The sequence below is a fragment of the Hakea prostrata genome, chromosome 7 (assembly GCF_041222555.1).
Source record: "Hakea prostrata isolate BN-2017 chromosome 7, UWA_Hpros_2, whole genome shotgun sequence".
Lineage (NCBI taxonomy): Eukaryota > Viridiplantae > Streptophyta > Magnoliopsida > Proteales > Proteaceae > Hakea > Hakea prostrata.
In genome coordinates, this window is record NC_142606.1 from 19,830,632 (window position 1) to 19,853,976 (window position 23,345).

The 23,345-nt window shown below is 38.2% G+C and overlaps 1 protein-coding gene across 1 annotated transcript in view; it reads right to left on the reverse strand.

Annotated features, from left to right (window-relative positions):
- NOV (Histidine kinase-, DNA gyrase B-, and HSP90-like ATPase family protein) overlaps positions 1-23,345 on the reverse strand; it is a 46,188-nt gene that overhangs the window by 7,368 nt on the left and 15,475 nt on the right. The window contains exons 5-9 of the mRNA XM_089162007.1: positions 21,475-21,652; positions 14,077-15,860; positions 12,660-12,872; positions 3,161-5,419; positions 276-388 (exon numbers count right to left, since the gene is read on the reverse strand). Coding sequence (XP_089018133.1) covers positions 276-388; positions 3,161-5,419; positions 12,660-12,872; positions 14,077-15,860; positions 21,475-21,652 — 4,547 coding nt within the window. The remainder of the gene's footprint in view (positions 1-275; positions 389-3,160; positions 5,420-12,659; positions 12,873-14,076; positions 15,861-21,474; positions 21,653-23,345) is intronic.

Here is a 23,345-nt window from a genome sequence, read left to right on the forward strand (position 1 = left end):
TGTCATCACTATTTGCCTTGCCACAGGTAAAGAGTAGCTTGCTAGAAAACTTAGAACAAATGGAACATCAACTACGTACAGCATTTTTCTGTAAGATGAAAGAAAGGAAAATGCAATACTTACAACACCAAGATGATATTTTTAAATAGGCAAGATTGATTAACATGTAAAGAATAAATTACTAGGAATTTCAAAAGAACAACTGAAACATCAATTACTTACAGCATTTCGTTACAAGACGCGGGGGGGGGATTTTTCTAAGGACAAACTATTACCTAGCCATGAAGCAAGTATCAGCTCTTGCCCAGACTTGGAGGACTGCCAATACATCATCAATGGTAACATGAGTCTTAAATCCAATGTCACGTATGAGGTTTTCACTCCTTACCTGCTTCAAAATAAAAAGTTGAGGCCCCAAGACTGTCAAAGAGAATCATAACACTGACTTATCTAGTAGCCAGAAGATTCTGTACAATACTAAGCAACAACCATAATTTTACTTTATGAACAACTTCAATATATAGAAAACAAGCTTATAAATACCACACTATAAATAAATATAAGCTTTTTTTTCTCTTTGTAGGAAAAATGCCTCCTATGGACTCTGTTGTGCAGAAGTCTTCAGCCTTTTTATTTTAGGAGATGTACCACATCAGAAGTCACAAGATGAGTAAAAACACACACATTGAAATGCTCAAGAAACAAAAGCAAATGCTTAGGGTTCATATGCACATGCATTGCCACAAAAAATAAATCTAGATCGTGCAATCGTTCAGGTTGTTTTCTTTAACTAGTCGACCTTTGTGGCTAAACAACACTAGAAATCTGTTTGAACAAATAAATCAAAGTATTAACTGAGCGATTGGGCCAATCCGGTTCTGGCCTTGGATTTGTTTAATCCCCAAATAATGATAAAATCAACACCACTAGAGTTGCTTTTGCCAGTAGAGCTAAGGATTTGAGTTGATGTTGCTGATCACTCTTCAATCTCCAATACATAGTTCCTGAATGCATGTCTACTTCCAACATAGATGTAAATCTTGTGAATTTGGAAACCAGCCCCATACCCCTTCTATTCTCAGGATAGGAATCCATATTTATTTAAGGTACCCCAATGGCCCAATCTGATATTTGGGTTCCCTGTGTCGAGAGTGCGTCAGGATTCATGTACTTTGTAATGTTTATGGACAACCATTTTTCATTTGAACTTTCTTTTTTTAATCATTCAAAGTTTTTATGTATTTATATTTAAGTAAAAACACAGTTCAATGCTTCTATTAAAACTGTGCACTCAGATAATGCTTCAGAGTACATTAAAGACACAAATACACAGTTCAATGCTTCTATTAAAACTGTGCACTCAGATAATGCTTCAGAGTACATTAAAGACACAAATACACAGTTCAATGCTTCTATTAAAACTGTGCACTCAGATAATGCTTCAGAGTACATTAAAGACACAAATACACAGTTCAATGCTTCTATTAAAACTGTGCACTCAGATAATGCTTTAGAGTACATTCAAGACACTATCCCCTCTTTCTCTATAGGCATGGCATCTTATATAAACAAGTTTGACCTGTGGGTGAAAGATCTATCACTTGTAAGAGGTTGCTCCTCCTTTGTTACTCATATGTATGTGGAAGTTGTCTCAAGCGTTTGTTAATTGATATAATGAATCATTGAATTCCCTGTTTTGCTTTTAAGAATAAGTCTCCCACGATGTTATCCCTACTTCTATGTATTCTTTACCTCCTCGGGTTTTTTTATTTTACATGTTCATTTTAAATTTTATGATCAGATTTAATAAACTATCTACTGGGCTACAAATTGCATTTTGGGTACTTACCCAAAAGAATTAGTACTCTTAACCCTACCCAGCCTCTAAAATAGCCCCAACTCAATCAAGTCAAGATATCTCAACTTGAGGGGTTTCACTAAAAAACTGCTTGTGGTCACACCACTTCACTTATTTCCACCAGACTTTTTTGACAGGTGTTTACACTTCATTAAGAAAGATGTTGAACTTTGACCATTATTGCATGAGTACATGATATATTGATGTGCACATGAGGCCATTTGAAGGTTTTACTTGAGTGCAGTGGAACTCACATTTACACAGCTTTTTTCATAAATTTGAGGTCACTAGTGTGTTAAAAAGGTCTGAAATAGGCTGCACAGGAAGTTTCAGCCTAAAATGACCCCTAACACCCCTCTAAGTTGGAGGATCGAGTTCAAAAGTTAAGATAAGAATAAGAATAACTCCACCAACTCAACCATTTTGAAGTAGCAACATTGGCCTCAATATCTAGTTCTTGACCTATGACACAATGACGCCAATAACAAATACACAATGGTCTTTCCTAAAAAGTTCAGGACATGGAAGGAGGAACGGAAATCCCACCTGACATGTTGCTAATATCTTCACTTCCAGTAGTTTAAACTGTGAATTCAAGTAACGGACATGGAATTCAAATATTTACTGATGTTTCCTACAGCAAGGCTTGTTACAAATACTATGTTGTATATTTCCTTCTAAAAGATAACCAACAAAATATCTATTAAAAGAGTAATACTCTCTATTGTATGGAAACTCAGGCTATGCTTGTATCACTAGTGATTTTGCAGTTCTCTACAGTGATCTTTTATGAAGCACTTCTTTGATTTTCAAAGACAAGGAAATGACTCTAAGAACAGAAAACCCTTCCGTTTATAAATTCTAAAAAGCCCCAAAAGGGAAGAAGTAAGGAATTGCTCCAAAGAATAAAATTTCAGTCAACACTTATTCTGGACACTCCTGAGAGTCGGAAACCCCAGAATCACTCAAGAGATACCAGATGTGCTTACTCTAGAAGTATCCATGCACTAAATGAGGTTATATTAGCATTATTCCATGTCAAACTATGTACTACAGCATGTTTACTGTATTGTTACTAGGCATTCCAGATGCTTATGTTCATCGATCTCACACCTTAGAGACTTAACCTATCAGGTAAAAAGAATATATATGGTCAACAGAAATATGGAATAGATCATAATATTCAAAAAAAAAAGTGCTGGATATTTCTTTGGCTCTCACATAACTTTAAATACAAAAGTTTTCACAGGTAATTTCTTGTCAGCAATTCCAACAATGGAAATCAGCAGCGGTTAGACTTACCTTTGGAACAGCATATGGAGCATTAGCCCCCAGAATTGACTGTATTGCTTCACAATCATAGAATAGGTCTTTAGGATAATGAAGCTTTCCATCCATACTGGATGCTACCCACTCAATATTGCAAATGCTGTTAATGAACGAAGACTTGAAGGGTTTCCTCTCCTTGGTGGTTTCAAACAAGCAATGACCCATCACCTTGTCACTAAAACAATCATCCCACATGTCATCAAGCACTTCCAAGAGACATTTACACTTTCGTAGGTTATCATGTGCTGACAGCATAGATAGTAAGTGGACCAGTTCAGGAGATTTCCAATCCTCAATTACTGACACAGAGGAAAGGAGGTCTCCATCACACAGCATATTCATTAACAATGAATGAGATATGTCAGTGGCTTTCTTCACAACCTGAACTATTTGAACAAAATCAGTGACACCTAATTCCTGAAGGAAGTGTCTCCACTTAGTCAGTCCAGATGATAATGATTTGGTACTAGGATGTTTCAAATACATGTTGTCAACTTCACACCATTTAAAATCCGAATCACCTAGCAGTTTATTCACGTCAACAGGATTCCCAAATTCTTTGCTGAAGTGAATTGATACATCAGCAGTCCGTTTATAGCCATGATTTGTCAAAATGAAAGCTCTACTTTTTAATTCTGAGACTATGTCCTCCCTCTCCACACGACAGCTGAGGCAACTAGACTGAAGGTGGACCATTACAAAAGATAGGTATTCTGTCACTAAATTATTGTCTCTACCCACGATACTATCATCACAAATGGCTGGTATGATATGCACTTTGATAATTTCATGTGCAGATAACCCCTGGACACCAATTGCTTGAAGCATCCTTACTATATTGTCTACTGGTATCTCCTCCATGCTATAGGTATTTACACCAGCTGCATTCAAGAGCCCAGGTCTCACAGTACGAAGTGCTGCATATAAACTTCCGAAAGCATCGATACAATGATCACCTTCAAATCCAGTGCCAAAAGCATCAGGTGGCAACCAAATTGTACCTTCAGCCACTGCACCATAGGTACCATCTGAAAGAGGAATAAATGCAATTTCCCTTAGTCTTCTCATAAGATCTGAATCTTTGATAACAGTAAGAGAAGTTTGCACTGAAGATTGGACCAACATAGTATAAAGAGCATTTACCCATGATGACAACCAATGCAAGCCCAATGAGTCAATTCCATTTACTGTCTGACAAACAGATGATATAATGTCAATTAGGACTTTCGGTCCATATTCCTCAATACCTAAAGCCTTCGCCAGAGGATCAGATAAAGTTATGTCCTTATCTAAGAAACCGAGCCCAAGATGCCGCTGAAGCAAGGTCTGAGGTAAGATAGTAAGAGCTAGTTCATTCCAACCCCTAAGAACCTTGCAAGGAAGAACCCAATCCTTGGCATTTCCCTCCAGAAGCAAACAATTTGACAGCCGAAGCTTGGAAATTATCATGCGAGGAAGACGAGAGAAAAAACCATGAACCTCACCATCAAGCGGAACAAAACTCATATATGCTGCAACAGCTTTTCCTGGACTTGCACTAAAACAAGGAAGAGCACAAAATGCCATCTCAGCACTGACAAAAAGTTGGGGAAACTCAGCCAGCAGCCACTGATTCCAGGCACTATCTCCATCTACCTCTTCTCTAGATGAAGGCAGAACAAAATCACCTTGAAGAATAAATTTGAGACCGTAAGTTCTCAGGGGAAGAAAAGCAAAAACTGGCTGTTGTTCCAGTTTTGGCCTGTAAACTCCATTGTCTGATTCCTGAAGAGTTAAGGCTATGGCAATTTCTGTAGTGTGCACATCTGAGCGAAAAACATTAGCCTGCAACTTCTGAGTTGCAACAAACCAATACATGTTCTCTTTTCCAATAGAAACTTCAACAATGCCATTTCCTATAGTTTTTCTTCTCATCACTGTAAGTGTATCATCAAGCATGTTCTTAAACTTTATACACTGAAGCCGGTGAAGAAATAATAATAATGACGGATGAAGATCTGAAAACATTGATATGATACTGCCCATATCCATACCCTCTATTAGTGTTGACCTGAAGGGAAGAAGAATGCAAGTGTTCCAGCTGGTAGTATCGGTTTCACCGCACATTAACCTATTAAAGACATCAAGATGACAAGGAGGAACAACTGTGGGCAAAACAAAACCGATCTGACCCTCACTAACATCAAATTTTACATGAAACCCATTTGAATGAATCTCAGGAGCATCAGTGACCTACACAAAAGGAACCAATTCCATTAACCAACATACATATCAATGTAAACAAAAGGAACCAATTCCAACATACATATCAATGTAGACAACAACACAATAACATGATTTTATTTATTTATTATTATTTTTTTTTTGGGGGGTGGGGGGGGGGGCAGTGTTGAGGTATTTTACCTTTCCCCTAAAATATACAAATCACTAAAATACCAACTTACTAATATGCTTATGTTGTTGGCCCTTATTTAGCAATTTACAGGCTTAATCCATGGTTGTCAAGGCATCTAGGCAAGAAAAGACATTGGAGGGAGCGTAGATGCAAGGGAAGATCAAGAAAGTGCTTAAGAGACCAGGCACCTACAACAACAAAACAAACCAAGCATCTTCCACAGAGAGCTCAATGAAAGTGATCAATTTGAGTCTTAGTGCTGACTCTGGTCCTTTAGTTTTTAAATTAATTTATGTGCCCAAGCATAACTACATACTTTGTTCTTGACTGTAACCTAGTACTAGAAATGGTAATTTGGTTCCAACAGTAGTAGAGACGTGCTGAATTAGTTTGCCAGGGGCATTATGATAAGTTTTTTTTTGTTTTTACATGCCTGGTTTATAAGGGTATTCAGGGTAGTACTTTCAACTTCAGTTTGTCATAGGAAGTAAATTTAACCATGATTGTGTCATCCGTGATACAATTTTTTGAGCTGGTAATTATCCAATAGCTGTTCAGTTATTATTCTAGCTAAGTAATCTGATGATTGCTGCATTTCCAAGAGTTTGTTCACATATTTCCAGTTTTCCATAACCCAAGTTCACTTGTGACAGCACACGCTCATTCTAGCCCAACCTCAAAGCAGGGAGATCCTGACCCTGGATCAGCACATCTGTATTTTCCTTAGCCAATGGATAAATGTTTCAGGGGAAACTCCAAAACAGTTGAACAGGGTTTGAACTACTTAGAGGACACTTGACATGAATGATAGTCCACACGACCACATAAATTACCATACAACACTCAAGCACATTATCCACATCCATAATACAGTATATAAATGCATGGCAACTGGGTTGAATCCTGAAATCAATAATGTGATGCAGACTCAACTGATCTGAGCTCCTAATTAGCAGAACAAGCATATAGTTGGATCATACAGGGTTGAACCCTTTGTTCTATGGGATAACTTGATAATGGGACTCTGCTATAGGGGTGTAAATGGATCAGACATAGGTAATACCATATCCGCATCCTATTATATTCGGACAGATTCGGATAATATCCCATCGGTTTTCAGACGGATTTAGTCATATTCGGACGGGCAATTTTCATTTGGACCCCCTGAGAGTTGAACCAAGTCATTTTTGGTCCCAAAAAAAGATCCCATTGCGTTTGCCTCCCGTGGCATGCAAAAAATATTCAAGGACATATTATCATTTTATGACCAAAATACCCTTACATACTTCCCAGCAATGCCACCATTAAGATTGTGCCACGTATCTAACAAAAGATCTCATGATGATGGTGAATGAATGTATGTGGGATTTAAGTGTAGATAGTGATTTTTTAATTTACATCATGGGGATTTCTGATTTTTAAAATTTACAATTTTAAATACACACAGCTCTTCCTTCTCTTCTCCTCTCCATGGAGATCTACAAAGATCAAAGTCTGAAAATAATCCAATCTCATTGTTAGATAAGCTTAACCTTTTCTTAAAGTAAGGTTTTTTATTCGATGACTTGGATTCTAAAGATTGAGAATTTTTCTTAGAGGTAGTTTTGAAAAACCAAAAGTAGGTTTTCTTTTTTTTTTTAATTATAATTTTTTTTTTAAAGAAACCCATTAGAGTTTCAGCAACAGCCCAAGAAGAAGAATGAGGGACTGCAAACAGCTTTTGTTAGCTTTCGCTTGATCCAACAGCTGTGAGACACTACTTCTGGTTTCTCTCCGTTATTTAGTCTGAAGGAGTTGGCACGGCATGGCTATCAAAAGTAACTAGAGAATGATAATATAAAGGGCAGGCTCAAATGAGGGTTTTGAGAACAACAGAGAAAGAGGGAAGAGAGTGGAGTTTTCTCTGGAGAGGGTTCTGATGGTCTGTTAGCTTTTCAGGAATCCCATTGTTAGGGTTTCGATCGAAGTTGGGTACGAGAGAAAGAGAACTCAATGGCTGAGCATACCGAGGAATCAGTTCCTGCTACTGAGACACTGATGGATAAGATAACAGAGAAGCTTCATGGTCACAATTCGTCTTCGTCCGACTCGGACAACGAGAAGTCGTCACCTCTGCAATAAATCAGCAGCTAATCAGCTCTTTGGAAGGCAGAAGCCGCTGCACCAGGTATTAGGCAGCGGAAAATGTGTGGAAAGTTTAAATTCTTTGTTGGTTATGCCCATTCTGTAAAATGAATTACAGATTTTACTAACCCTACCACCGTCACTTCTTCTTTATTCTTTTTTAGGTTCCATATCAAGGGAGGCGATGACTTTCTCCCCTTAACCATTTTCTTGATCTATATCTTGACTGATAGGTGAGATTTTAGTCTGATTGAGTTAATCTGGAACTTCAAAGAACTTTGTATCTGTGTGGATAATGAAAAGCTGACGTTCAAGTGGAGACTGCAAACACCCAGCAAGGAATGTAAGGACTAAACTCCTTTTGTTCTTCTTCTTGGGCGGTTGCTCAAACCCTAAATGGTTTTCTGAAAGCGCCACTTTTGATTTTCAAATTTACCTCTTAAAAAAAATCTCAAGTCTCAACCTTGAGGTTCCAAGTCATTGAATCAAACACCCTACTTTAAGAAAATGTTAATCTCACCTAACAATTGAAATTTGATTGTTTTCAGACCTTGATTTCTGCAAATCTCTATGGAGATGAGATGAGAAGGGAAGAGTTGCGGGGATTTTGAAAATGTAAATTTGAAAAATCAAAATCCCCCATGATGTAAATTAAAAAAAAAAATCACTATTTACACTTAAATCCCACACATTCATTCACCACCGATGGATCTTTTGTTGTATACACCGGCACAATCTTAACGGTGGCACTGCAGGAAAGTATGTAAGGGTATTTTGGTTATAACATGATAATATGTCCTTAGTGCTTTTTGGATACCATAGGGAAGCAAACGTAGAGGACGTTTTTTTGGGGGGACTGAAAATGACTTGGATCAAACCTTGATCCAAATGAAAATTACCTTTATTTTTTTTGAAAATAGATTCTTCTAAATGACTATGGATACAGATTGAATGTAAGTTTTCAACTACCTATTGACATCTTTAGCATGATATTTGTGAGGTTTAGGTTTGAAATATACGAATTTAGCAACTTTCTTTATTCTTCCTACTCATTTTAGTTTTTTATTTTCTTAAATTTCTTTATTTTTTATTCTCCTTTGTATATATTTTACTAAAAATCTAGAAAAAGAATTCACATATGTCAAAAGTAAAAAATTTATAAAAATTAGAAAATAAATCCAAAAAGGTAACTTAATTAGATAATTTTATCGGCCAGATATTAATCGGTCGGAAGGGGGAATTGCCATATCCACATTCTATTAGTAATAAGACGGATTTGGATACCCCTAAAAAGATACGAATGTGAATTAGGAAGCGGGTTTTGGCTATCCATTTAAACCCCTACTCTGCCATAGCCTAAAAAAATGTAAGGTAGTACACAAATTTAAGTTTATTTGATTAGTATTTCCATCCTTTCACATGACCACTTAAAAGTCACCTGAATTAATTAGGATTAGTTGATCCACCTTAAGTGAAGGTTAAATGAGTATTTACTTATTTAATTAGACTTCAACTTGTTCTGTTTTGGTTACCATGTCTAAGTTTATTTTCAGTATCCTAAGAAATGGAGTTCTTCTCATTATATTAGAACACATCGTAGTATAGTTCAAGTAGGATTTGTTAATTCTTTCCATTTCAAGCCAACTTTGTAATCTCTTCTATTAACACCCTCTAGAGGGAAGAATAAAACACAGTTGATTTGATTTATTTTTGCTACTCCAAACTGAGACCTGATTTTGTTCCTGTGTTCAGGCCATTGCTTGGTAGACCATCCAAGCTCTTTTCTTGCAGACCTGATTGTTCAGGTTTAAGAAAGCTGCATAGGTGCTTCGTACTGCAAGCCGAACTCCTGTTTTTGACAGTGAAATCCAATACATAAGTTGTGCCTTCACCTACACTATTTAGGTACCAGGAGAACTGATCCCCTACTGATTACCCTCCCCCCCTTTCGAGTTATGGACTTCCCAAGACAAGGTCAAATTTACATCAACGTAACCATACATCCGTAGTTGTCAAGGCATTGGCTAGCCCTGTTGACCTCTATTCTTGGTATTGTCTTGGTACCTAGGCAATGTTTCGTGCCACCTTGATTTTCTTCCCCCTTCTCAAACGCCTCATCGCCTAAATGGCATGCCAACAATGATCACATCTATTCCAAACATTAGGCACATCACCCCAAAGCTACTGATGTAAGATCCTTATATGACCCAATTGTGACCATCAATTTCAAGATATAAATAGCTTTTCAAATTTCAATACTCCCTAAAAATGGCAAATCTGGTGCCGAAGGTTTCCGCATAACCAAAGTCTAGAAGTCAATTTTCCTGCTCCCTAAACCCTAAAAAAGAAGACCTCGTAGTTTCCTATTTACCCAAATAAACACAACCAAATTTGGAGGATCATATCCCTACATTACTCCATGTTTCAGCCAATTATGATAACCCTAGGCCCATTGACCTCTATTCCCAGAATCCCAGTTTCACTCAATCACCTCCTAAAAAGCAGGACTTACCCAATCCTTCCAGCCTTTCTTCCTCCCACTCTACCAAGTAAGCTCCTAAAGTCACAAAGCCATCAGACGATTCAGACCACGCCATCTCAAAAACACCCCACAGCCCTTTTGTTCGGAAACAGCATGATTGGTTCAGTTTCGATTCAGATTTTGGCATGGGCCCTTGGATGTGAACATATCGATCCCAGGCCATCACCATAACCTAACTTGAGTTGGTTTTGGATTTCTCAACCTTAGTTTGGCACATGACGGAAAATCCCAGCCCAAGCCTTTAAGAAAAAGGGTGTACCCAGCACAAGCCTAACACCACTGCAGAATCCAGGAAGGCCACAATTTTAGCAACCTTACCTTGCCCTCCGCTTTGCAGAGAGACTGCTTTTTGACTTAGCTCAATTGAGATGAGTTAAGTTTGATGTAATGGTTGACCAACAGGATTGGCCACTGGAGATCCCAATTTGGCTTAGTTGGACCAGCTAAGCCAACTCTATTAGCCGAGACATTTCTCTTACTACATTTTGCATGCAGCGGGTCTCTGTCTACGCCCCCAACCCCATTTTTCTGAAATTTTGTTACCGACATCTTCAAGTTGAATCTCTCTCTGTGTAGCACATTTGTTCTTTAATAAGTTTTCATGTTGCCTTCCTGACCGTACCACCACAAAAGGAGAGAAAACCCAAAACCAATGGAATAATCAAAGAAATAGTGAAAACAATACCGCATCAAAGAGAGATCTAGCCCACAACTATGGCTTCAGGGGGAAAAGATCTCCTCTCCCTATACCTCGGTTTTCTTAAAGTCAAAAGTATCATTGAGTATCTGATTCAGAGAAGTTGCACACTCATAGCACCTATGGCTCATAAGTGCCTATCACAGTCAACAAGTCTTAGTATATAAAAATATTAGTTCCCACTTACTTCAAATTTCCAATAAACAGAAGTCCCATTCAGCAAATTGGACAGGTATCTTACCTGATGTCCAAGGTCTATACAAAATCTCAGAAACAGCATAGCATTATCCATCTTAATGGGTTTGGCTATATGAATCCTAGAAAAGCTGTCACAATAACAAAAGAATTAGGGGCACACAACATTAACACAAAACTTGACACAGAATCCAGGTTATCAAACACAGATGCACATGCTTCTTAACAGCCCAACACTCTCTAGCCACGAAAAGGATTGTAATGCAGGGAGTAACATCACATCGTCATAGCCCAACCAAATAGGATCAAACACATGGATATTTGATCTCCAATCAGCTCTATTTAAAATCAAAAAGGGGGCAAAGCCTAAGCCAAGCATTTTGTTCTTCACCAATTCTCCGATGATTAACTTAGGCTCGCCCGGTTATTTTGGTTCCCTAAATTAGGGTCACTAGGTCAGGTCACTCTTCTGAACTGGGGAACCTGAAGGCCTTCCTCAACTGACTCACCCTAAGTTTATTAAGAATCAGGGCTACACCAACCCAGCTCTACTGGTCAATTCTTACTCCATCCTCTCAAGTTTTGCCATATCATCCAGCATAACATCCTCATTTCTCCAAAACCAAATTTATTTAAATGGCACCTCATAGCTAGCAATCTGCTCAATAAATCACAACTGGTCTAATGGCGCTCATAAAAGAATTCTTAGAGCCTTATAGGGATACAATGGATCACACAGAACTCCAGTGACCACTTAATCCACATCACTTGAATCTTTAAAGCAACATCATCATCTCTGTCAGCCTCATTTTTTACAACAAGCCCAAAATAAAGTGATAACAATGCAAGATCTCCCTCCCAACAATAGTTCAAAAACTCGGTTTCCTGGCCCAACTCAGCCAACCAAAAAGATCAAGTTGAAACACTCCTTGCTTGAATCGAAGCCTGGTTTCAATCAAAAGCATACAATTACTGAGATGCTACCCAGATCTCATCATGATGCTAAGATATGACCAACATATCAGAGAGATTAACTCGTATTCCATATTGTCTCAAGAAACCCAAAAAAACGATATATTCCAAAATCTCGACGACTTCTCTATCTATGAAATATTCACCGCCTCATTTTCCATCTCAGAGCTGTTAAAGTTATGTACCATATATTTGATCTATCTTCTACTTACCTTCAGAACTTTTGATTCCAAGGTTGCTTTCCATAGTTCCACTAAGGCATTAATCCCTGCATTTGTCTCATCTACTAAAACATTACCTATCTGCAAAGATCGAGCTATGCAAAGCATCATAACTCCTAAAACTAAGATCAATTACATGTTCATCAGTTACTCAAGAAAGAAAAGGACCTTTTATGGCTCATTACACATAATTCTAAACATGAATATCCCAAATAATGAAGCAGAGAGACCACTTATTGAAAAAGGTATTAACAATAAAAGAAATAAGTCTGCCATTCATATTCTGTGACACATCAATTTCAAACCCAGATGCTTAATATACATACCCGAAATACTGACTTGAATCCAATCCCTTTCTGACCTATATATCCAGCATTCGATCCTTTTTTTGTCGAATTACCAACATCACATAGTGCTTTGATGTTTTCAGCAAAAAATCCTCGCTCGTTATTTAGAACAACAATACCACTAGCCTGAAGAATAAAAACAAGTGTAGGTTCCACATCTTTGGGGTACATATTATCATCAGCATTCTGAACCTGCAGTATTGTGATGAAAAGTAAGATGTCTGGAGGAAAACAATCCAAATAGTGATTCTATCAAAAAAATTCAAAAGACCCATTAAAAAAGTAGTTAGATGCTGTCATGGCACTATGGTGCCTGCTAGGAGCTTTGAGGCAAGTACCTAGGGCCTAGGCAGTCATCTAGCAATGACTGCACAAAATAGGGTTAAGTTTAGGAACATTTAGGTTATGTCAGTTGCTACAGTTTACTAATATTCTGATGAAGTTGTTTATATTTACTCTAGTCAGTAACACACTAATACTACAAAGCATTAACTAAAGAGAAGACTAGAATAATTAATCAATCAAAGATCAAGCATAAAAAGTGCTGCAAGTATAAAGAATTTCTTAATCAGAGAAAAGTTACTTTATTCACAGCCCACATTGCCATATCTATAATTTACAATCAGTGGTAAAACCCATTTTGAGTAGGAAAGGAAATACAAGACATGAGAATGAAAAGGAAAACAACCATTATCAAGCTAGGACTTGAGAAACAAAAAACCAACTAAGAAAAGTAATTAATCAAGGTATCCTAGTTCAACAAGGAGTGTGAAAGTGAGTGAGAATTCCACCTCCATATCTAGAGCTAGTGCTAGTCTCAAGAGGGTGTGAGAACCCTTCTAACAACAAAAAGAAATCGACAATCGAAGAGGCATTCATCTTTTTTTCTACTGCAAAAATCCTAAAGCTTAGTTAGATGCATTTTGAAGCTTTAGCATTTTTAATTTTAACCCCTTGATCATATGATAGACTGAAACAAAGTTCAGCGTAAAGCACGTAAATAAATAGACACCAAAACGGCAATTGCCTAGTCAAAACCTAAGCAAAGTGAAGCCTTGAGATCTAAGGCAAGACCTATGCAAGTCATCAACAAACACAGCAAGGACAATTATTAAAAACTAGCCAAGCACAGAACAGGCATAAAACAATCATATGGCTAAGCTAATCATAGTCACATACAATGGAATACTTTATAATCCACGAAGCATAATTAAAAAATCGATTGTTACATAATATTCAATTCTCCCAAATTCTTTACACCTTCAAGGAAATGGAAAATAAACAGCTAGCATCAAAACCTCTGCTTCTGATAGTTTATATGCAATGAACATGAAGACGAATCTAACTTGCATACTTTTTTGTTGTGCAAGGAAAAAGATAAAGATGAGAAACTTGCCAGCTCAAGAATAAAATGTGAATCCTGTGAATATAACTCTTGTGAGAGACAATGAAGTGCTCTCCCTAGGCGAGCATGCTGTTTCTTTAGTATACTAATCTCAGAATGAGTAAGACTTGGATCTAGCCCAAATTCCTCACGCCTAATAGATTCAATAAAATGACTGGCATCCTGGTCCTCCCACTGTTTTGATTGAAGTTGGACACAATCTTTAATAGATCGTTCTGCTAAAACAATTTGATCCGTTGTATTGTGAATTTGACTCTCTGTCTCAAGTGTAACTTTCCCATAGGAGGGCATGTTCCCTAAAACATCTGGTGCACGCTTTATATCTGTGCCAACTACACCATTTACTGCTTTAAAGCTCAAGGTACCAGAGGACATGACTAAATCAGTAGCAGTTGTAGAACAAAATGAATGGTAATCTTCAATCCATTGCACAATACCAAGAGATAACCCCAAATCATGTAGCATAAGGCGCTGATCAGTATTGTTGCATTCGCGTAAAATGGATACGGCAGCATCTTTAGTAACAGATTGAAGTGCAGAAAACAACATATCAGCAGCAAAACGGCGAAACTCCGAAGGTAGATAACAAAGACAATCGAGAATAAACCTTGAAGCAACTGGAGCTGCTTTATTTACTCTGGACATGTCAGTGGATAGTTCACTACTTGGCATTACATGCAGATTAGCACCTGAAGGCTCCAAGAAGAGTGGATTACTGGTAGAACTCTCAGCAAGAACATGATGGATGTTCAGAGCCTTTCCATTCACAAAATCACGACCATGTTTAACTCCTAAGGAATCTACGTCATTTTTTATCATGACTTCCATTGCGCGGCTCGCATAGCATTTTAGCAAGGAATTGGGAATATGTTTCTCCCCACCATAGAAAGCAAATAGAGACACTAATGTCACTGCAGTTTCAAAAGAGGACCCTCGAAGTAAGGACTCCAAAAATCCATCCACTGTAGCTGAAGGATCAATCCGGAGAACTTTCCCATCTGTAGTCACCAAACATAACAAATCTTTGTTGTCACCAACAGTAAACAACCACTCCACAAGTGATCCAAGTGACGGCGCAAATATAATGTCCCAATGTGACCATGACTGTAAGTCGGAAAGAAATGGTGCTTTAAGTAAGCACCTTACTGCATCCTTGGCTGTAACAGGTCCAAGAATGCCAACCCTCCAGCCCAAATCATCCATCATCCCAGCAGTTTCCTGCAACTGTTTCTGACGGTTAACCAATGGGTCTTCTGTACAGCATGTTCCTGAGAGTGTGACAGAAAATACAACACAACTGGAAGCATCAGTTTTTTTCTGTTTTGTTATGCCTTCTAGAACTCCTGCAGGTTCACTCCCAGTTATTTCAAAGCTGATCAATGGGAATTGCTTCTTAAGGAGCACCTGAATCTGCTGCTTGGTTATACTGTCATTTTCTCGAAGACAACTAGCAGCTTGTGACAGTAATACAGCTAACTGATGCTCAACCAATGATACCTTCAAAGAGGAATCTTTGCTCAAGCAACCAGCAAAACTTCCATGCAATTCATTACATAACAAACCAACATGTTTTTCCAAGAACATCAGATACTCCCCATGACCAAGAGAACCAAATTCCTTAACAGAGAACTGCTCAGTTAACCACTTCTCACAGCTAAGAAATTTCCTCAACCATATCAATTGCAACTCAAGATCAGTTTTTCCTTCCCTTTGAATTGATCCATTAACCTCAAAATATGAAGCAATTTTCCTCACAATATCCTCAACATTGATACCTGTGGATGGTAGCAAGTTAGAAACTGAAACATTATAGAGAGATGGCTATTGTTGAAAAAGTACTTACTAAAGTAGTAACTTAAAAATACCAGGGAGCAATCGCTAGAGAAACAGTTACTAGGTAATAGTTATTGTTCAAAAAGTAATTACAATGGATTTGTTTCTCCTCATTTTTCAATTCGGGTTTTAAAAGACTGTATTTAAAATTTATGGAATAAATGGAGGATGTTTGAACTAGTGAGATTTTCACCCATGCCATGCAGCACAAGTGATTGCCAACAAACTTGAAATTAATCCAACTTGTGGCGTGAAGCCAAAACCCCTTGTCTTTGCCGACTCTTCTCTCTTAGGCAACCACCCTCTTTCTTGCCCCTATTTCTTTTCCACTGGCACCAATTTCCCCTTTTTTTTAAATTATAGCCTCAATAACAATGGAGATTCATCAATTGTAAGCAAGAAGGCACTAAAGTTACATTCTTGGAGCAGTTTATCACAGATTCAGAGCATTCAACTTGTGGTACTGCAGCAATGGCAGGTATAACCTATCATATATCTTTTATCAAGGATGAAATTCTGCAGTTGTATTTTGGGAATTCATGGCTGTTGTTAAATATGAATTTCTGCATATATGTTGTGAGTTGTTAGGTGACCTTCCTAAACCCAGATTCATTCAATCCACAGACTAGTATTAGATTTCCCAAACCTGTCCTGCACCACTTTGGTAGCAGAGCCAGGTTCCAGCTCATCATGTCCTATTAGAGCTTTCTCCCATTCGTTCTATGCCAACTCCTATGGAAGCCAGTACCAACCAAACTCCCAAATAGGACCAATAGGACCAATAATTAGATATTCTGCTGTAATCCTAGACTGTTAGAGGAATCAACTCGGAGCCCGTTCTTCCAAGACCTTAAGCAAAACCAACTCAACTGGCAAAAAGCATAATTATCAAAACGTCATTAGGCACATCCAGGCACATGAGTAAGGGACACGGCACATGGCAATTTTAAGTCAAGATGTATTTTTTGTTTAAATTGTTACTTTTGATTTTTTTTTATTTTTTTTAAATTCATTTGTCATGTTCCCAAGTGTATACACTATTAAAGTATTCTGCTTTTCAGCGGATGAAATGAGGATTATTACGTTCACTAATCAGTTCATGCTCTTTTTCTTTTTCTTTTTTTGATGAATTCCAGCTCTTTTTCCTTTACTCAGCACACACCCATGGGAGGATCTGAAACCATCAATGGCTCCAGAGCCTCCATTCCTGCTCCAGTTCTCACTGCCTGTTACTCTAGTGACCTCAAAATTTCTCCACCAAGTTACTCTTCTTCCACTTTGTTTTGTGATTTCATTTTCCCCCTGTACTTCTTCCTCTCCTCCAATCTCAACTATTCTATTTTGTTTTCCCTTTGTCCGACTGTTTCAGCCCCTTTTCGCTCAAACTTGAGCCACACAGCTACAAAGACAATCCAGCAACCCAGGCTGCTCAAGTTCCAGCTCCAATGACAAAACTCCAGCAACCACTGCTGCTCCAGCTCCAGCTCCAATGACTCCAGCAAGCACAAACCAGGCTATGGTGATGACTGACATGAGCAACCTCTGGTTTTCTCTTGTAAGTTCTCTTCTCTCTCTGTTCTTTGTCCCCTTCTCATTGTTCTTTTTTGTTTTTCCTCTTTTTTAGTTACAACTTTTTCAGTCAGCCCAAGTTCCAGTACCAAGGACAACAGGCAACCACGGCTGTTCAAGCTCCTAATGAAGTAATAAATACTCCAGCAACCAACAACCAGGCTCTGGTGACAACTGCAACATCAAATTCTCTCCAGAAGAAGGCTTCTTTCTCTTTTGCAATTTTCTCTCTTTTGTTGCTTCACTTCCTCTCTGCTCACACCCATTTAATTGTTTACCCCTTTTTCCTTGTCTGTTCAGGTAAATTCTAAACCCCTGTTACTGCTTACGACCTCACTACTCTGCTCCCAAGCTAAAGCCCCTCCCTCTTTTCCATGTTCCAATTGCTGAAAACCTGCTTGCAGCACCACACTCCCACCTTCCTCTCTCCTCACGGTAAATTTTTTTTTTTTTTCTGGCCAGGAATAATATTACCCAAGATACCCAGGTTCTGAACATTCCCAAGGGTCTCTCTAAAGTTTGTTTGTCTGATCTCATCCCGAGGCAGGAGGAGTGGCAATTCACACCGCAATCTCGATCACCAGAATAGTGGAAGCTCAGACATTTGATTCAGATGAGGCCGGGGAAATTCAAATAGAACAATTTAGTGGAGAATAGGGTGACATAGCCGCCAGGATAGGGGTTCAATGATGGAGGGCCATTGACAGGAAGGAATAGCCATCATGCCCAACCCGGCTCAATGTATTGTTACCAGTCGCTTCAATTCTGCAATGCATATTATATTGTAGTCGGTAAATATGCAATCTGTGATTAAGTGGCCATTTATTCCGTGATTATGTGAGGTAATCACAACACTATGTACACAATCATGTGACCCACAATGTAACTATGTTATTATGTAAATTTGCAATTCCTTGATTATGCAATTCAGTTCTTTAATGCAAGTCAACACCATATGGCTGTCATGTCGCCAAGGCTCTTAGAAGGGGCCCCAAACACAATGATTCGCATAACCCCGGGGTCTGGGTTAACCTACAGGACGCTCTCAAACTGAACCACCTAACAAGAAAACACTCCACAGGAAATCTATTTCAAATTTGGTACCCACAGGGAAGGGATTTGGGAAAGAATTATGGGATGGTTTCTGAAGGGTTAGGGTTTTAACAATCAACAAAATGGGATAGATCTAATAATTTTAGGGGTTAAGGATACCCAAAATTACCTAGGGATAAAGTGGGAAGACTTGGGGTTTGTTAGGTAGTGGGAGATGGTGCTGGATGGTATCCTACTAAACCTAGGTAAAAAGAAGGGGGCAAGAAGTCTTAGGGCACAAAGGGAGTGGAACTAGGGACTTGTCGATAGGCTGCTGCGGGTTTGGGGTGACTTCTTGAATCTCATTTCTTTTTCTTTCTTCTCTTTTTTCCTTTCTTTCTTTCTTCTTTCTTCTCTTTTTCTTTTCTTGGAATTCCACACAGATTCAAGAAGGGGATCGAGTTGCAGAATTGCAGCGGTCATAAACCGGGGCTGTGATGGGTTTTCCAGTCTATCGCAAGGGTTGGAGGAAGAAAGGAGGGCAAGAAGAGGGGAATGGGCTGGGGATGAGACATAGTGGCATACTTGACGGGATAGGAGTAGATCAGTTCTTGGGAGCAAGATTCACCTTCCACTAGATGCCGCAGGGCGTCTCAGCCATGAAGCACTCGTGCACTTGCTGGCTGCCAACTCTCATTAATTTCATTCATCAAAACTGAATTGAATTACAACCTCGGACTTGTATTTATAGCTACTACTAAGACTCCTACTTGAACTCTTAAAGAAAACCCAACTAACTCCTAATTAGGATTCTAATGAACTCAGAAACCCATCACTAGTTAACTAAAAACTTCTACTCAAACTACAACTCTTAAGTAAGTCACATACGAGGACTCCAACTAATTAATTAATAAAATAGAAGTAGATAAGGACTCCACAAACGTAGCAGGACTTATCCCGACTAAATAGGGCTCGAACCAGGGGTAGATAATGACCAAAATGCCCCTGCAATGGTTCGCCCCCTTGGTTTGCTGCAAGCTGCCAGTGGGCTTGCGCCCTCTTTCAGCCCCTCCAGCCTGACTCTGGTTGGTTACATCAATGACTGCTATGATGACTTAATAACTATGGCGAAAAGATAAACATTGTAAGAATATGACTGTTGCGCGGTGGTTAAAAGTGCAGTGCTCTCAAATAATGTCATTGGTTATCTGACAAGATTTGTATAGTGTAATAATTAAGCGCTAAGAGGTTGTGTATCAGGTTAGGGATCAAGCAGATCTCTGTAGAAAAAGTTGTCAGATATTTTTTAATGGAGATGTAGGTTGGGAGTCTTGGATCTTCAGATCCTGTGGTCAGATGGGGATGAAACTTCGAGGGAATGCAGGCATAGTTATCAAGGAGTCACCTTGGCGTCTTGACAGTACTCTAATCTTAAGAAGGAAATGCCATATGTAAGCCTCAAAAAGCAGCCACCTCATGCCGCCTTACGATGCCTTGTGCACCACATTACGCCTAAATATGCCTTACATATATTTGTGGTTTAAAAAAAAATCATAATAATATGAATTCTTGTGAAATTCTATTTATTAAATTATGGCTCATACGCATACAAACAAGAATGCAACTGTTAGATGGGATCAACTAACTTAAAATAGAGGTGGACTTTCTTAAGAGTTGAAAGACATCAAATGAGTTTTAGGTGTTTCGTTAAGGGGCCTCAACTTTGCTAATTATGGCTCCGGCCACAAAATTCTTCTCAGGCAACATCAGGATCAGGTATAATTTTCTTTCCCATCTCTCTTTCTCTTCCTTCCTACTCTGTTTCACACAACGGTGATTTTTTTCATTTTTTCATCAACAAATTTATTTCCAGAATTTCATTTTACTCCTATCTGCTTCTTCTCTGTTAATTTCTTATTCTCCAGCAACTTCTACTCAGGCAACCTTTTTCCTCCTGTCTTCACAGTTTCATGCAATGCATTCTGTTTTTTAACCAAATTTACGAAATGTAATTTAGCAATTATTTTTCCCTCCTTCATTTCACATAAAGATTGGTTGTCCCCCCCCCCCCCCCAAAAAAAAAAGGATCATTCTAGTGAATTAGGATACACACTTTCTGGTCTATTGGATGACTTAAGGTACCTGTTAGTTTCTTATTACATAAAATACGTTGATGATAAAAACAAAAAAGGAGCGTACGGGAAGCACACTTAAATGCCTCAACCACCTCAGTACTGTCTCAATGGCACCTCACCACATAAACTCTACCACTGGCTAACCTGCCTCACAGTGGCTCATCACCATGACAACTACGCATGTAGGTGGATGATGTAGGGGATGATCCCTCCAAGTTTGATGATGATCCAGTGGGCAGATTATGCTTAACCTAGGTTCTCGTTTTAGCTGTTTCAGGGAGTTTGGAAATTCAAGAAAGGGGGTACAACCTTATATCTTGGTTGTTAAACTGGTGTGTGCTCTTGATATAGTGAAATTAGTTGTATCGGACTGCATTTGGTATAAAATCATGGAAAGTAACCTAAAACAAGGTTTCAGCAGTCCATGTGTGCATAGACATGTGCACGTTTTGCATGTGTAACATTTGTCTCTCAATGGGCATGTGGGGTGGTGGGGTTTATACACATGCATATATACAAAAGTACCAACAAACCCAAAACAATGTTGATAAAAAACACAAGAACTGGAATAAAAAGAAGAATCATCACTAAGTAACTTTCTATCTAGAAAAGCTTATAACACAAGAAGAATAGGGAAAACTCTACCCTTTATTCAAACAATCGTTCTAACATCTAAAGGAAGGATAATTTAATGAAAAATCATTCAAGATGTATACTTATGGGGAAATCAATGGTAAAGCAAATTGAATAGACAATAAATAAAAAGAAGAGTGAAAATGAATAATGTTATGGTCATATTAATGTAGCAAGCATAACTTACCAGATCCAACTTCCGAAATATGGTCAATACCAGATACAGCAATCTTTTCAGATGGCCCAACATCTATGCTTTCAAAGGCATCAAACCGATCATTATCTGCTGTATTAAATCTCTGCTGACTGACGGATTGGAAAGTGTCATAGAGGCTATCCCACATTCCACTTTTAACAGATCTAATCTGCAATATCAATAAAAGCATAGTATCAACAAAATTGATTAAAAACACAAAACAATGGTTGTCAAAGTGTCCGTCTAGGCCCATTTTTGGGTCAATGTGACATGTAGCCTTGCTTGGAGTTGCCTTGGTTTTCATTGCCCTCTATCACCTTGTCTCGCTTTGTCGTCTAAACAACCATGCATAAAATAGATAAATAATATGCGTGCACATGTCATGGTTCAAGAACTCAAACTCAAGGGCCAAGTTGGTACCTCCAACTCCAAGAACTGAGTTGGACCGGGACATGTTTGGCTTTCCTTTTACAATAAAAGGAGATGGGGCTGAAACTTGGAATTCAAGCCGACTTTAGCCCTTTTGAACACAATGGCAATATCTCTTCTTTTTTTTTTTTTTTTTTTTTGGGGGGGGGGGGGGGGTTTGGTGGTTTAAAGGTTTTCATTGCTACGATGAACTGAAAATCTAACCAGCCCTGTTCTACACTTATTATATAAAAGGTAACCAATTTATACATTTCATGTAAAAAAAACCTTCAACATAATGGAAAATGTTCAAATTACAACTAATTTGTGAACTCTTTCATATGTAAGCTAAAATGTAGTAGCCAAGGAACCACAGGGGTAACTCCGATGAATTTCCTGGCAAAAATCAAGCAAAAATAAAACAGTTGAGGTTCTAACAGCAAAATGCAGAAGCTTCATTGAGATATGGGTGAAATGACTTCTCTTCATCGAGTTGTAGGACTTCTGCATGAGTCTAACCAATATCTTGACTGAATTGGGCTTTTTTCTTTTCTTTTCTTTTTTTCAAACCTTCCATCTCATCTCACCTTCTTAGGATATAGTGAGATCTCATGAGTTCTTGAACTATGGCATGCGTTATATAATGACAGTAAAATGAATGTTTGTAGCCAAACTAAAATGATAAAGCTACAACTCACATAAATGTTTGTTGAAAAATCGGCATTTCTTAACTGCATTTTTACATGTAGTTCCTTTATCATAAAGAGATCCATTTCACCAAGTTCGTTATTACATGTAGTTCCTACCAAGGATTGGACTAATGATGTATACAATACTTGAATATTCAATGTAGAATCGTAGATGCTACATAGTTGGTTTTCATCCTTCAAAGACTACAAGTGTGGTAGGAGCATCCATTGACAAAAGGATCACCCTTAGATGATCAACTTGACAATAACCCTTTAAACAGTTTTTCAATTCATTCATTCCAGAGTTCTGAAATTTCTTATGCCTTGACTCTATTTCTTGTGTTCGAATATCATTCGTCATTAAATCCTTAAGAAAAAAAGAGGTTCAGCGGTATTGAAGTACAGATCTCAAGTGATACTTATAAACTGAGTTTGCAATAATTTGTTTAAAAAACATAGGATTGTGACAGGGAAGCATAGAAGAAATTTCGGTTAAAATTTCTGACCGAAATGCCTGAATTTTTGAAAACCGAAACGAAATTCCACTTATTTCGGAAAACTTACAGGTTTTGACCGAAATTTCAACCATCTCGATCAAAATTTCGACCATTCCAACTTGTTTTTCCTCATTTTTTGTTGATTTTTATCCCATTAATTTCTATGACTCCTTTGCCTTCAAGCACATCTTTTGCTCATCTTTTGCCTCCAAACACCTCCTAAGCCACAACAACTACAAAGGAAACTCTGGCAACAATAGAATTTGAA